General features: G+C 43.3%; 3 protein-coding genes across 4 annotated transcripts; all 3 read left to right on the top strand.

Moving 5' to 3' along the window:
* The first annotated feature begins 1406 nt into the window (after window positions 1-1406).
* LOC129600298 (uncharacterized) lies at window positions 1407-4461 on the top strand. 2 transcript variants are annotated; one of them, XM_055498782.1, is made up of 4 exons: window positions 1407-2348; window positions 2933-3042; window positions 3147-3932; window positions 4043-4461. In XM_055498782.1, the coding sequence occupies exons 1-4, from the start codon at window positions 2166-2168 to the stop codon at window positions 4164-4166; spliced, it is 1203 nt and encodes a 400-aa protein (XP_055354757.1). In that variant the 5' UTR covers window positions 1407-2165; the 3' UTR covers window positions 4167-4461. The 2 variants fall into 2 exon arrangements, with proteins under 2 accessions (XP_055354757.1, XP_055354758.1); XM_055498783.1 differs by having other exon boundaries at window positions 1407-2581; window positions 2949-3042.
* Window positions 4462-4799: 338 nt separating this feature from the next.
* On the top strand, window positions 4800-8187 carry LOC129600293 (uncharacterized). Its single transcript, XM_055498772.1, has 4 exons — window positions 4800-6030; window positions 6107-6200; window positions 6529-7329; window positions 7952-8187. Exons 1-4 carry the CDS (start codon window positions 5097-5099, stop codon window positions 8082-8084), a joined length of 1962 nt encoding a protein of 653 aa, XP_055354747.1. The 5' UTR covers window positions 4800-5096; the 3' UTR covers window positions 8085-8187.
* A 1539-nt stretch (window positions 8188-9726) lies between these two features.
* Window positions 9727-13601, top strand: LOC129600292 (uncharacterized). The gene is made up of 4 exons (XM_055498771.1): window positions 9727-10923; window positions 11027-11120; window positions 11417-12217; window positions 13148-13601. Exons 1-4 carry the CDS (start codon window positions 9981-9983, stop codon window positions 13302-13304), a joined length of 1995 nt encoding a protein of 664 aa, XP_055354746.1. The 5' UTR covers window positions 9727-9980; the 3' UTR covers window positions 13305-13601.
* Window positions 13602-16254: the final 2653 nt, after the last annotated feature.

Genomic DNA, 16254 nt, shown 5'->3' with positions numbered 1-16254 from the left:
GGAAGAGTTGCGCATATTGTACTTGTTGGCGTAGTTGAACGGTTGGTGCGAACCGAATCCGGTCTTTGATTGCTTATGGACACTATGAAAATTAATACGAATTAGATATAAATTTGAAATCCGAATCTGATCCAAAATATATATTTTCAAATAGAATAAGGTGTTTGTTTATAGTAGTTCTTAATTGTGGTACAAAAGCAAGCAATATAGATCGGATTTTCAAATCCGATCTTTATCCGAGTCTTAACTAATTTGTTAAATCTAAACGTAAATAAATCGTAATGTAATTGTACTTGTATATGCACATATGTTATGCACAATGTAGATGTACAGGTAAATGTGCATGTAAATGTAAATGTAAAGTACACGTGAATGCTATGTACACGTGAATGTGCATGTCAACGTACGCGTAAAATATATAATGTACAGTCATTGCCGTTGCTTTAGGTGTTCGAGAAAAATGAATGAACGAACATCTGGAGCAAGGGCAATGGTACAGTAATGCGAATGTTCTTGTAAATGTTCTTGTAAATGTTCTTGTAAATGTGCATGTAAATGAAAAACTGCATTGTAAATGCAAATGTAAAGCAGTGAGGACAGATGCACTGTACATTTACTGCTTCAGATGACATTGTATGTATCCCTGAAGGTATTAAACTTGGATGAGCGAATCGCCGAATACAAAAACAATCTAACAGTCACAAAAGAACCATTACATTATACATTTAACAAGCAGCGGAAACTATTCGAAATGATTACAACAGATACAGAAAACGTCTTGAATTTGCCTGCGGGGATGTAGCATTCTGTTCTGCCTACATAACGGGCAAAACTAAACGCCTTCAACCGTTCCCCTGCTGTCGTCACCCGCTTTGCGTGTGACGTTAGGGCAGTACATGCATATATATACATATATATATTAAATCCGGCGCGGTACATGAGGGCCAAGTTCAGCCCTAACGTCACACTCCAGCCGGCGACGGCAGCAATACAGAGAGCGGTGGAAGGCGTCTGGTTGTGCCATTACAGAGTATATCATTTTTACGAAATCGCTGTTTACGAAATAAAAAAAAATCAGTTGCACTGGTACAAGCTGCTTGTAAAAAAAAAGCGTACCATCTTCCCTTTATGAAAGCTGACAATACAGTATCCAGAATGCTAGTGTTTTATAAGTTTCATTGTCTTATGAGCGGTACAGCAAAGACAGGAAATCAATACAAATGTGTGCGACTGGGCACTTTATGCCTACATATACTCGTAGCATACTGCGCTATTGTAGAGCGGCACTGATCCGTGATCCCGATATATCGCGACCGCGATGCTGCTGCTGCTATGCGAGGAAAATGTGATCGCGTCAATTTTATACGTGCGGTATTCATGTGCTCAGTCTTGTACAATCTGTCGAAGTCTCGCTGTCATATTCGAATCTCAGTGCTCTCAATGCTTCATTATGCTTGTGCTAATCTTAATTTTGCCATGCTCTACGGTATTTCAATTTCCTACGTATTCCCGAATGCCTGTTTCATCATAGTTATGAATATTAGTGATACATACATGTCTATATTCTATCCTTTCTTCTGTGCCATTAAATACACTGAAATGTGGATACATGGATCATGGATGGTTTCGGTTGTTTAACATTATGAACGCCACATCACTGTATTTTCGTAAACTGTTCACGGGCTCGCGCGAGCTCAACTACGGGAACACGGTGCTGGTGCAGCACGGTAACCACCAGTGGTGGCTAGGTTACGTTCAGGACATTGATGGTCCGTATTTCTTCGTGGACTTCGATGCCAGAGGGATCAGTGCTCAATGGATTCACCCAAGCCGTCTTTGGCCGCACCATTTCATTACTAATGATCAACCGGATCAGGGCTCCTCGGTTCAAGCGGCGCTGCGGCTTACCCCAGCTGAACCTCTGATGAATTGATCTGGTACCATTGCGGACAGTGAACCAGAGCCATTTTACGCTGTACATCTGAACGGGGACAATCCTCACGGGCTACCACAGCAGCAAATCGTGCATCGGAATCACTGTGCCAAGGAGTAGCCATTGCCGGATGATGGGGAAAGTTTCTTCGATCGGTCTACCGGCTTTCTGTACAGAAATATCATTCCCTTTCTCGCAGCACAGCTGATTGCTAGACATAGATTTTCTGCCGATGTTTCTGACCCATACATACCGACTCGTGGTAGGTCGCGGGACAAATGGTTGTGATGCGAACTGTCGCTATCATCGCTGCATATTTGTGGACAAGGTTCAGTTTTTCTGCAAATCTCACCGTGAGGCGAGGTATTTCATCGGAATGGGGTGCCGAATGTTCGTGCGAGTGGGACTGGACTCAGTGAGTTTTGTCTGTGCCGAAATGCACGATAATGAAGCCGGTTGCAACATGTTGTGGGATGAAGAGTCACTGAAAAAAGCTTGCGATGACTATTTGACAGAGGAAGTAGCAATAGAGGCAGTGGATCGGGACATGATTCCACTGGACGGACTTTCGCAAGATCAGTGTGGCAGTGCCGAACTCAACTGATTAAGGCGATATACTGGTTTTGCTTCGTTCCCAGAGAAGTTACAGTAACTACGCTTTCCAGAATAGAAAAAAATGATCTTTAAACTGAGAGGGCTTTGAAAAACAAAGAATTGAACAGAAACACAAATCTGCCTAAAACGAAATGTTTAAAATGACGGAAGTCACCATTCACGTAGCTGCCGCCATAGTTAGATACGAAGCATACCCAACCGCACGCGGGCTGCGTGTCTGCGTAGTAAACAATTTTCAAGGTAGCCTGGCTACCTTGAAAATTGTTTACTACGCAGACACGCAGCCCGCGTTTGGCATGTTACAAATCGCTACTAGTATATCCCCTTAACTCTTCCTTGTATTTCAGTACTTTCGTTTTGCTTAAAAATTGTTTCTAATGACAGACTCAAGTATCTGCAGATATACAAGAAATTTCCATCACCGAACTTTCGCTTCCGATCTTTGCTTCTCTACTGCAGTGTCTGGATGTAACTTCCCAGTTTCGGATGAGCAGGTAAGCCACTGCAGCGTTGTTTACGTTTACAAGCCTAACTACTACGGTATTACCCTTTTGCACTCTGTACGTCACAAGTAATTGCTCTGCTGTTTAACCACCAGGGTTTGTGCTCTGTGGAGATTACTTTATCGCCATTACTTGAATCATCGGCACATCGTGTTTGATGCGGGCACAATGTGGGATAAGAAACCACATACCTTATCACAACACTGCGCCAACTTTGCCGTTATTAGCGAAACAGAAGATTATGCTGAATTTCTCGCATATAAACTGGGAGCCATGTTGGACAGTATGTGTACCAGTCGAATGCAGACGCTGACTTTGATGGAATCGATTCACTGTTTTTGCGATGATTATGATCTCATCACATTAGTGACCACGACCGAATCCGTATTAGCCAGCAAGGGCATTCGGATTCCGGTAGTTCTAGTGAAGAACACCGATCGTGATACCGCTTTCCAGTCGCGTTTCCTGAACATTGACCATCATCATCCTAGCGAAGAATGGGAATGCTGTGGGCTGTCGAAGATTACGACGGTGTGTAAAAAGCTCGTACTCATCAACCTATCGGCGCGGCATTTCATTACCCAAGCCGCGATTCAGATGCTGGACTGGGATGCTGCATCCGTTTTGCCTCAGTCAGAGAAGGCGCTGATGCGGGGGAATTATTCGAGCGGTACTGAATGCCCCGTAACCATTCCGTGTCTTCGCTTCCGTCCAGTGGAAACACCCACTGAGCAGGCCCGCAGTCTTTTAGTCGCGGCCAACGACCACTGTCCGGCCGTTAGTCAGCGGGTGTTTGAAAAGGTTACAACGATATATGCGCGCTGGGTGAACACTTTGGCCTATCCGGAGGACTGGAGCTGCATCCGCGTTTTTCTGCAGCTGTGCGTAGTATCAGCTTTAGATTACTGAATCTTTTTTTAACCCATCATCTAAGTAGACAATCTGTTCATCCGTTAAGTAGGGACTGGTTTGGCTGTTCTTTATTTGCCAGGTTCAATACCTTTAGCCCTGGAGACCTTCCGCAGCGATGGGATTCCGTGGACCTCCGTAAACTGGAACTTGCTGATCTGACGCATGTCACTTTCGCGGCACTGGATGGATGCTTTCAAGACTGAAGCAAGTCAGGGACATGGTTATTAAAGTATTTCTGCTGCAATGTGTTTAAAGTTCAAATGGACAGTTGCTGGATGTTGACTATTTACAACGCCAGCACAAAACTTTGCTAGCTGTTATCCTTTTTCTGGGATGGTATGTTCGCTCAAGTTTCGTTTTGAGTTTGACAATTGACATTCTAACTGTAATGGCAGCCCGCTGCCCATTATTGACTTGTACATGGAAATTTGTTCCTGAAAATAGAGTTTCTTATCACAATGCGAATTTGAAGTTCAGGGTTCAGTGCCGGAAGTTGGACGTGCAACTATGGCGAATCGAAACTTACAATAAAAGTTCACCTTATCGGAAATGCTTAAGGACATTGTATACGGTAATACCGTGGTCCAAAAGGCGGTAACAACACAGTTCAGTGGTACATAAATAAAGGAAATCGATACATCTGTAGTGGAGGAGTAACGAGTTGAAAGTGCGGTCGCACGCGCGGATGGGTGCATGCTGGCATGATGCTGCTATCAGACATTCCCTTACGTACGATGGCCTTATTATACACTTTACAGCCACAGTTTCTGCTGCAACAATGCTCAATCGATCGGAATTCCGCCGCGTGCCGCACAGACTCGTATTTCGTCCTTGTGTGGCATTTTGAAGGCGCTTTGCGTGCCTTATCCACTATCCCGCGCGGTTCCCCACATTTTACCACGCTCGATGGAGTTTCGATTTTTCTGGGAATTTCGCAGATATGTTTTATCCTGTTTATGTTTGATACACAGCCTATCCCCCGTCTTCATTTTGAATACGTACTATGCTTTATTCTATGGCTTGATACTATGCAGTAGATTCCCGACGATTTCCCGTCAATTCGCCTGATATTTTTTTGTTTTATCTAAAACCTGCAGTGTCCTGTGAAGAAAAACTTTTGGCTGTTTTACACCATGAATGCGACATCACGGTACTTTCGCAAGTTGTTCTCGGGCTCGCGTGAGTTAAACTACGGTAACACGGTGCTGGTACAGCGTGATAACGGCCAGTGGTGGCTAGGATTCGTTCAGGACATTGATGGTCCTAACTTCTTCGTTGACTTCGATGCCAGCAGCATCAGTGCTCACTGGATTCATTCCAGCCGTCTCTGGTCGCACCACTTTTCTGGTGGCGTGTGTATGGACTCCTCGGTGCAAATAGCGCTGCGGCGCACCCATGCAGATCCAATGGTTTTCTGGCCAGGGATTGTTGTGGAACACCGTATCGGTCCATTCTTCTCTGTACGTTTGACTGGACACATTCCAGACGGGATGCGCGATCGCCATATCGTGCACCGGAATCATTGCACTAAAAAGCTGCCGATGCCGGAAAATAAGAAACGTTTCTTTGGAAGTGCTGTGGGATTCCTCTACAGAAAACTTCTCATGCCGGAAGATGATAAAAGTTTCTTCGAACGAACAGCGGGATTCGTATACAGAAAACACGTCCTCCGCTTTCCCAAAGCGCATGCGCTACCAGATGTTGATTTTATCCCTCATTTGTTGGCCCGTACTTGCCGATGGGTGTTACCTCGTAGCAATACTGTTTGTGATGAGAACTGTCCCTTCGATCGACACGTTTCGGTGGACGAGATGCGGTACTATTGCAATTCTGATCATAAGACGCAGTATACCATCGGGGTCGGGTGCCGAATGTTTGTGCGAGTGGGATTGAACGAGATCACTTTTATCTGCGCCGAAATGAAAGATTATGAAGACCCTTTTAGTAGAGGAAACACTTCAATCTTCTGGGATGAACAATCACTGAGATACGCTTGCGATGGCTATTTCACACTGACCAGAATGCCAAATCGTGTGGACACGACTGCACAGCAAGCGCTGGAGAATGGTCAGTGTGAAATCATTTTTCAAATCAGTCATTTCATTTTTTTTTCTCTTAAGTCTAAGCTGTCTAAAGTTTTTAGGTATTGGCGAAATTTCCATCAGTGACCTTACGCATCCGATCATAGCCGTTGTACTGTTTAATCTGGATGTGGATTCGCAATTTCGGACGAGTAGGCAAGTCGCTGCAGTCCTGTTTTATTGAGTTACTGTAATTGAAATCCATTTAGGGTTGTTTTGTGTGCAGTTTGCGTCCGTTCTGAATCCCTGGATAATGAAATCTCTCAAAGCTAGAGCTTTAGGAAATAAGGTAGTCTTTTCTTTGGCCATCAGGCTTTTTTACTATCTGATCAAAACCGCGAAAATTGACCAAAATGCCTGGGAAGGAGGGGTGGAAAATTTTACAATTTTTCTGAATTCTTTCGATTCAAACTATTATCTTTTCGAATCTCTTCCCATCCTACAATTCCTTATGCCGGCTTAGAATGAAATTTATGTTTCCTAGAGTCTGTGCGTTATGGAGTTTGATTTCTCGCGAATCCATAAACCACCGGCATATACTGTTCGATTTGTGCACAAACTGCGACCGACAACCAGAAGACTTGCCAGAACGGCATGCAAATGACGTTGTGGATACAAGCGTAAGAGGGGAATACGAGGAGTATCTCGCGTACAAACTGGTAGCCGCGCTAGACCGAGCAATCTCGGCACAAACGCAGACGCTGGCGTTGAGAGATGACGGGGATCACTGCCACGAGTTCGATCTCGCCTCAAGAATGAAAACCACCGCAGCTGTGCTAGCCAGCAAAGGTGTCCGTCTGCGTAAAATCATGCTTAAAAATGCTGCTCTGGGGTCGCGCTCCCACTTTCTGGAGGTCGATCGTTTTTTTGACAGTTTTGACGATGCCAATAAACTGATAGAATGCGACGGGTTGTCGGAGGTGATGGCGGTGTGTGAGCAGCTGGTGCTGGTCAACTGTACATTCAGCCATTTTATCCGACGCACAGTGATGAAGTTAGTGGGACGCGCTATACCACGTTTGCCCGATTCCGAGGTTGAACTAATGCGCTGGAATGAACCGGATATTGATCCCAATCCAATTACCGTCCCGTGTCTACGCTTTCTCTCCGTAGAAACAGCCACCCAGTATGCCGATATACGCATCATTCTAGCGGCGATCAACGACCATTGCCCCGTCGTCAGTCAGCGGGTGTTCGAAAAGGTCAAAGCCATATATGCGCGCTGGGTAGAAACGGTACCCTATGAAAACGATCGATGGGATAGCATCGACATTTTCCTGTACTTGTACGTGTAGTAGCTGCGTAGGACCTCCGATCCTTAAAACAGATTAGGTAGATAATTTCAGTATGATTAGTATAACTCCGAGTAGTCTAACTTGATTTGATAATTTGGCACTGTTGTTTTAATTTTAGCTGCCTTTAATTGACAAAAGGGTCTTTTTTGCTTTTGAATATTCGCTGCCCAGTGATGCATGACGTAAAAAGAAGCGTATGCTAGGAGGTGCGGACTTACTGTTGAGTCGTGTTACACTCCCCTGTTCTCATTCCTTGTTCCTTTTCTTTCGGTGTGTTTGGCAGGTTCAGGAAAACGTGCTTTTGTGTCGTACTTTGAATCGGTTGAATCATTTTTTTGGATACCTGTTTTTGTTGCGAACTCGAACACTCGAAACCGAGTGTTGCCTCAGTTACTGTCAGACCCGAAACCGAGGTGTTTCCATGCCCATCAGCATCGCTATCGCTTAACGTACTGTTTTTTTTATTTTCATTAGTGTGCCTACACAAGAAGGGATAAGTTTACTATAAGCGAACAATATCCGTACGAGTATACCAAGTCAGGTTCATACCTGTCCAGCCGCCAGCTATTTGGTTTACCTATTTGGTTACACGCCGTAAAACTTGCTTATTAGGTTCAATTATCTTCGCCCCGGTGACGCGCCAAAGGACTGGGATACAATGGATCTGCGCCAGCTGGACGTCGCTACGTGGACTCCTATCACCTTCGCAGCTCTGGATGAATGCTACAAAGACCAGCTAGAGTAGGATTTAGAAAAAATAGATTTCTGGAGTTTTTCACTGCATTAGTTGTTGTAATTCTGCCATATATAGATGCGGATGTATTTGAAATAAAGGGTGATCCGAAAAGATAAATCTTTGGGCCTTTTTTCCCTCGTAATAGTTAGTTGTTTATATTTTGCCATAATAATAAAGAATTTACAGTACTGTCTTCGAGCGAGGGCCGTGCCCCTTCACAGAGTGGACAGTAAAATAAATACATACTAAATATAACATGATGGAATGTGAACACAAATACAGACAACAGCACAAAACGAAACTGGCAAACACGCTTGTTGAATGAGGTGTAGTGCTATGCTGGATGAAGTGCTAAGCAGTTAGTAGCGAGTGTAACGATTTTGTAATGACTGTGTGAAACTTAAGGGAGGGATGGTTAAAGGCGATCGTACCGCTGCCTTTGCATGAAACCAAAATCCCAGTTAAAAGTTTAAAAAATTTCAAAAATTGACGAATTTATTCGTTTCAAGAGTTCAATAGCAAAGTGTTCTGTCTTGAGTGGAAGGAAGTGTTGTTCACTACAATACTTGCAGCAATTGCTTCGAGCACGGAGTTGTTGCTACTCGTACCCATTATAATTTATCGTAATTTGTTATCGTAATTTTTCCATTTCAAGCGGTCATAATGAATTTGCAGTTGTGTTCGACAAACACAGCTGGTTCTTAACGTTAAAGATTGGTCAGCGGCGATACGTGCAGTATTTGTGCTTAATACTGATAGCGTAAACTGAAAAAGAAGTACGAGAAGTGCAGATTCACTCAGAAAAAGTAAGTTAACTCACTATCACCTACAAACCAGCACGAGAAATGAGAAATGCGGGGATGGAACCCTTCGAGCCGCTCCCACCAAAATCGTTAGTGCTCAAGATGAGACGGTATTCACGGCAAAAACAAACTGGGCACCTAAGAAAAGCTTGGAAATTCTAAAAAATCCGAGAAAAATTAATAAGAATGATAATAATAAAAAGTAAAAAAAGCCGTGTATTAGCCGACCGAAGCTCAAATTGTGACAAAAACGAAGAGGATATTGTGACCCAGTGTGCGGTTAAATAGTGAAAGGCTATTTTGCGGCAAAATAGCCATCGTCCATATTGCCGTAATGGGTATGCCCTAAGCGGAACTGGCTCCTTCCGTAAAACCCTGTTTCCGGACCGATTTCCAGGCGCATCAGCCGCTGCACATGGATCTATGTTTTAGTAAAACTCGGACGTGTGTTCTGACGTGCAACCGAAGGTCACAAAAAGATAACATGTTTAAAGATGTTTATTTCTAATTCGTTTTCTCCAAATTATTTTAGAAGTTCTATAAGAAAGTGCTTCTTCAGCTACCTCCTCCTCTTAGCAATAAAACAGTAGATTACTGCTTATTTTAGAAACTAACGACACGAGCATAAGTATCGGAAATGCTTTAGTTTAAAATGGTGCTGTATGTTCTGCACATTGATCCCAAAGCCCATGACGACACGGCTGAGTGGTAGAACAAGGAAATCGATCCTTGTACATCTGTGGTGAATGAGTAATGAGATGAAAGTGCAGTCGCGCGCGTGGATGTGGACATGCTGCGCTATATAAGTACTGTAAATGCTGTGTACACTCCCTGTGTGGCAAAATGCTTACAGCCCATCCACCATCCTGCTTGGCTCCCTGAATTTTGCCATGCTGGATGGAGTTTCGATTTTTCCGGGAATATCGCCTGGATGTTTTATCGTGTTCATGCTTGCCATATATCCGCCCGTCTTGTTTTCGGATAATCGGCTTTATTCCGTCACAGGATACTATGCATTAAAATCGCATTTATTTGTGTGATCTTTTGATTTACTCGCCAACTTCAGTGAAGTGTGGATAAATACTTTTGGCTATTTTACATCATGAATGCGACATCACGGTACTTTCGCAAGTTGTTCACGGGTTTGCCTGAGTTGAACTACGGGAACACGGTGCTGGTACAGCGTGATAACGACCAGTGGTGGTTAGGATACGTTCAAGACATTGACGGTCCTAACTTCTACGTTGACTTCGATGCCAGCAGCATCAGCGCTCAGTGGATCCATTCCAGTCATCTTTGGCCGCATCATTTTTTACAGCCACCTCTTCAAAGCTCGTCGGTGCACATAGCGCTGCGGAGGACTAATGCTGACCCAATGGTTTTCTGGCCAGGGACTCTCGTGGACACTTATATTATCAGTCCTTTCCATTGTGTACTTTTGACTGGTAACATTCCTGACGGGATGCATGGTCAGCATATCGTGCATTGGAACCATTGCACCGAAAAGCTGCCGATTCATAAGAAAAGTTTCTTCGAACTAACAGTGGGATTTTTGTACAGCAAGCTCTTCATGCCGGAAGAGGAGAAAAGTTTCTTTGAACGAAGAGCGGCATTCTTGTACAAAAAACATGTTATCCGCTTTCCCAAAGCACAAGTGCTACCAGATGTTGATTTCATTCCCCAATTATTAGCCCGTAGTTGCCGATGGGTGCTTCCTCGTGCCCGCGGTAATCATCTTTGTGACGGGAACTGTTCCTCCGTTCGACTCATTTCAATGGACGAGATGCTCCATTACTGCAATGCTGACCTTAAGACGGAATGTGCCATCGGGGTCGGGTGTCGAATGTTCGTGCGAGTGGGATTGGATGACATCACATTTATCTGCGCCGAAATGAAGGATTATAAAGACGATTTCAGAAAGAGAATTACTTCAATCTTTTGGGATGAAGAATCACTGAGACAAGCTTGCGATGACTATCTCACCCTGAAGCTGAAAACACATCCAGTTGATACGCACACGACTTCCGGGTACGCGCTTAACGAAGGTCAGTGTAACAGTGTTCCCATCAATGGCCATGCGCTAATTTAAACTTGATAGTATTTCAAGGTTTATCTTGCTTTTTGGCAGGATGTATATAAATTTTGCAGATTTTGAAGAAATGTCCATCAGTGAACTTGCACATCCGATCGTGGCTTCTGTACACTCCTATTTGGATGTGGAATCACAATTTTGGGCGCGCAGGCAAGTCGTTGCTGTCGTGTTCTATCGAAATAATCTACCTGGAATCTTATTTACGCTTGTTCTGCGTCCAGTTTGTCCTTTCTGAAGCTTTGCATAATGAAATCTCTCGACAATACAATTTCGACCGGTATGGTGGTATTTTCTCCTGGCCGTCAGGCCATGAAACCTTCTGACCCAAAATGAATTATTTTTACTTTTTTCTGAATCTTTTTATTCAGAACTCTATCTAAGTATTTCCCTCATCTAGAAATTCTTTGTTCCGGTCTTGAGTGACACGTGCATTTTAATTTTTATAGAGTATGCGCCCTGTGGAGTTTGCTTTCTTGCGAGCACGCAAACGACCGACACATCCTGTTCGATCTTTGTACCAACTGCGAACGACAGCCACAAGACCTGCCAAAAGGGAATGCAAAAGACGTTCTCGATGCTAGCGTAAGATCAGAATATGCTGAGTATCTCGCGTACAAACTGGTAACGACACTAGACCGCGTAATCTCGGTGCGCACGCAGACACTGGCGTTGACAGAGGATGGGAACCATCTCCACGACGGATTCGATCTCGATGAACGGATGAGGCTGACCGCAGCTGTATTAGCCATCAAAGGTGTTCGCCCGCGTGCAATCTTTATTAAGAATGGCATTGGCCGGAATACACTTTCGAAGCTCTATCCGTTCCTGGACATCCTCTGCAGTAATCGCAGAGGAATATTAGAGTGCAACGGGTTGTATGACCTGATGGCGGTGTGTGAACAGCTGGTGCTAATCAACTTCAAGTTTTCCGATTTTATCAGGCGGGCAGCGGTGGAACTGTTAGGATGGGGTGGTCATCCGTTTTTGCCCCTTTCGGAGAGCAAATTGCTGCGCAGGCATGATCCGGATATTGATCCTAGTCCAGTTATCATTCCGTGTCTACGTTTTCACTCCGTAGAAACTGCCACCCAACATGCGGATATTCGCATCGTTCTAGCGGCGCTCAATGTCCACTGTCCGGCCGTTAGTCAGCGGGTGTTCGAAAAGGTCACAAACATTCAGGCGCGCTGGGTACGAACGGTAGCCTATCCGGACCAGTGGAACAGCATTGGCATCTTTCTGTACCTGTACGTACTAGCTGCGTAAGACCAAAAACCCGATTAGTTAAGTTCGAATCGTTTTTAGTAACAGCACGCGAATGCACCCTAAAACAATTTTTTTTACTTCTGTTATTTCGTTTTTAGTTGTCTTGGACTGTCTAGAGGTTTGCTTTTATTTGAATCTACAGTATCTTCCTCGTATAATGTCAATGAAACGGCATGGTAAGAGGTAGGGATTCAGCGACAACTAGTGGGTTATGAGAACACCTGGTCTTTTCGAATTCCTTGTCACATTTTCTTCCAGTGTTCTTTACCAGTTAAGGATTCTACTCTTTTTTTAAGTTTGAATTCATTAAGCATTTTTTTGGATATTTGCGTCGTAGAAAACAGTGACACTGCAGTCACGCCGCGTGAGCCACTGCACTTGATTAAACTAATTTCATTTTTGCCCTTCTCGGCGCGACAGTATCCTGCACTTGCAGACGCTTGCAGCCGCAAATGTGTACTGGTGACTGTTGCTACGTGGTTTGGTAGTGTTGGATTTTCACAGCGCTTATACCACGGTAATTAATTTTTTAAAGTACGACAAAAAGAGCTTGGTCTTCCTGGGCACTGCAAAAAAAAATTAACACAGTTTTATTACCCGTCCGGCCGTATTCTATCTGTGCAACCACAGCAGGTGTAATAAGCAAAGGTCGGTATGATATTCGTGTTACTGTGTAATGTGTACCAACTTAAGAAAACTGTACCAAGTTCGTTATTATTTTTTGTACTGATTTTCTAATTTTTTCCATGTTTATTTTCTGCATATGTTCTGTACCTTGTGCAGAATAATCATTGGGACTACGAAGTACGAAATTATGTTATAGTTAAGAAAACCATTAAGTACTTACATAACCCCGTCCGCCAGCTACTTGCTTCCTAATATAACTACAAACATTTAACCTTGTTTTGCAGGTTCAACCATCTGCGCCCTGGTGATGCGCCTAAGGAATGGGATACGATGGATCTTCGCCAGCTGGACATCGCTGCACTGAGTCCTATCACCTTCGCAGCTTTGGATGCATGCTACAAGGATAACGACGATAATGATGACGTCAATGGCGATGAGTAAAGCAGGATAGAAGACAGGCTTTCCGATTTTCCATTAGTGGTTTCTTAGTTAGTTGGTTTTCTTAGGTTTTCTCCCGTTTAACTATGCCTACTGCGACACTGTCATAGCCCAGTGTCTGAATACACAGATTCCGGTAAAAAGCATTGTCAACATTCACAAAATTTCAATACATTGTCAACATTCACAAAATTTTTAAATAGTAATTTTCAATGCTTTACGACTCGTAGACTCCATAGACTGCTACTGTAAACGGATCAGTATACGAGTATTCGCCCTTATTGCGCTAATAGCTGATGAAGTTACAATTACACAGTTTTGTATTCTGCAGTATTGCAAGTGTTGCTTAATAAAAAGCGGAAGTTCCGTCCGATGGGAGGATGATTTATACATGAAGAAAGGCAGCGAGGTTTCTAAGGCCATTAGACGCTGCTGTTAAAATCACAATCAGGTATTCTTAGGACAACGAACGTTACACAATTGTGTTAGAGTATACATTGTCAGTATTTACTAAACATTTTCGTCAGAAAATATACAAATAGCCATGCCCGGATGAAGAGGTAAACCTAAATCACGAAGTATCTGTAAGTCAAAAGTAAAAGATTTTTGCTCGGCCGCTGCAGCTTCTTCGAACGAAAGGCGGGATTTATATACAGAAACACGTCATCCGCTTTCCAAAAGCATATGCGCTACCAGATGTTGATTTTATTCATCATTTATTAGCCCATACTTACCGATGCGATTTACGTCCCGCCCGCGATAATAATGTTTTTGAAAGGAGCTTTCCCTTCGTTCGATTTGTTTCGGTTAACGAGATGCTGTACTATTGCATTTCTGACCATAAGACGCAATAATTATGTCATCTGGGTCGGCTGTCAGATGTTTGTGCGATTTGGAGTGCATCAGGTGGCTTTTATCTGCGCCGAAATAAAAAGTTTAAGCAGACGGTAAAGTAGCGAGCGCACGAAGTCGACCGGCACGAGGGTGACAGCTAAGAACGTTCTTGGTCCGCAGTTTCTTTTTCGATGTTTTGGCTTTCGATGTGGCTGAATTACATTCTCCTGGCCGGTTTTGCAACTACTCTTGCGAATGCGACGCACTCTGAATTTGCGTGCGCTGTAGGTGTGGATGTTGATTTTTCGCAAATACATTTTACCGTATACCTGGGATTTCTACACAATGTGCGAAAGAAAACCATTCCATTGTTGATTTTTGGAAACATTCCTACGATGTCCGGTGATGATTTCTCAACGACAACCCCTTACCAAGTTGGCGAACTCTGGCACTTCTTTTGATGTCTGCAGTTTGAATATCTTCTTATCGGCTTTAATGGTTGCTGTCTTAGCGAGTTTTTGTTGTATGGATGACAATGGACAATTTAATACCAGTCTGTCAATGGGTCCTGCACTTTTGGTTGTATGCATAGAAGTATTTTAAGCCTTTAGCTGTCACCAGACAGTCTACAATTTGGAATTAAACCTAGCGCTAATGCGCTATTGCCACTGTAATGTTAATGGTTGCTACTGTAATATTAATGGTTGCTGTAACGAATAGATACCGATGTACTTTGGCCATAATAACATTTATCCATCAAGTTTTGAGTTGTTTTGATCACTGGCAAAGTGATTGGCAATATGAAAGCACTTGAAATAGGCACATGTTCCATAAATGCCACGCTGCGCACAACCCAGCCCGAATGCTGGAAATTATGAGCGCAGTTCGGGAAAAAATGCAATCAGCCACTTGAAACGTGTACCATGTGCAGTTCAGCGAAATGCCAATATTTTACCGTCTAGCGGGATAACCGGAAGACTGGCCGCGATATGAATTGGCTGGCTGCTGAATCGGTATCCGGCTAACTATCTTACACGATGATTCAGGCTTCATACATATCGATGCCAAGTTTAAACTGCACTACCGTAAGTTGACGTTGTAGAGAGGAACCCAGTTTTCATGCCCACCACGTTTTCTGCTAAAACAGTCTCACGCATAACATTATCCCTAAAAATTCAAAGCTGGAGAGTAACAAATTAGGTATAATATCATATTAAGTATAATACTGTAAGAATACCGTAACAACAGTAAGAATTACAGTAAAAATAGCTTTGGAGCAAGGTGCAAGAAAGTGCATCAGGTATAGGTAAATCATACGTAAATCTGTTGTAAAATCATAGGTAAAATTATACGTAAATCAGGTATAGCACTAGCAGTTGTGCAGGGGATTTTGCTTGATTCGTGCAATTCATTAACTCATTTAACAGATTTACTGTAGTTGTTTTTTAATATTCAGATCTTAACTATGAAGTACAGAGAGTGTGGCCGAGCTTGCAACTTTTTTATTATTTTAATGACCATTACCTGTTAAAAGATTCACTAACAGAAAAACTGGGCAGAATCAGTCTCTCTTCTGATCGTGTTTGCCCATGACTGCCTTTTTTTGCTGACTCAGATGAACGATGCTGAATAAAACAAAGTTAAACTAGTAGACCCGCGCAAACTGCGCGGCATAAACCGACAGTAGCCAGTAGACCATCCACAGCCAAATTACTTTAAGTAAAACCTTTAAGTTACGGCCACGGATAGGTTTCTAGTGTGAGACGTGTACTGTGTAGCTTAACGCTAAATTCACTTCACCAAAATAATAAGACAAGCAGCTAAAAGACCGGTCTGCAAAATGAGCAGTACATAATCCCCGGCGTGCGCTTGTGTTTCTCGATATAAATCTTTCTCTCATACTGAATTTAGAGTAGTCTGACGTACGTTATCAAAGTACGTAGTACAGACAGTTAGAGACGTCAAACGTATTCACGACCCAGTTGGAGGCCATTTCCGCCAGGAAGGGCAGATCATTTCTACCGCATAAAGAGTCAATAACCAAGTTGTATGAATGTTTTCCCGTCGAGTAAACATAACACAGAAATTATGAAATTGTTTTTGCCGGAAACGAGGCATT

Source organism: Paramacrobiotus metropolitanus, unplaced genomic scaffold (assembly GCF_019649055.1).
Source record: "Paramacrobiotus metropolitanus isolate TYO unplaced genomic scaffold, Prichtersi_v1.0 Parri_scaffold0000170, whole genome shotgun sequence".
In the NCBI taxonomy this organism is placed as follows: Eukaryota; Metazoa; Tardigrada; class Eutardigrada; order Parachela; family Macrobiotidae; genus Paramacrobiotus; species Paramacrobiotus metropolitanus.
The sequence above is the reverse complement of the archived record's forward strand: the minus strand, read 5'-3'. Positions and strand labels throughout refer to the sequence as shown.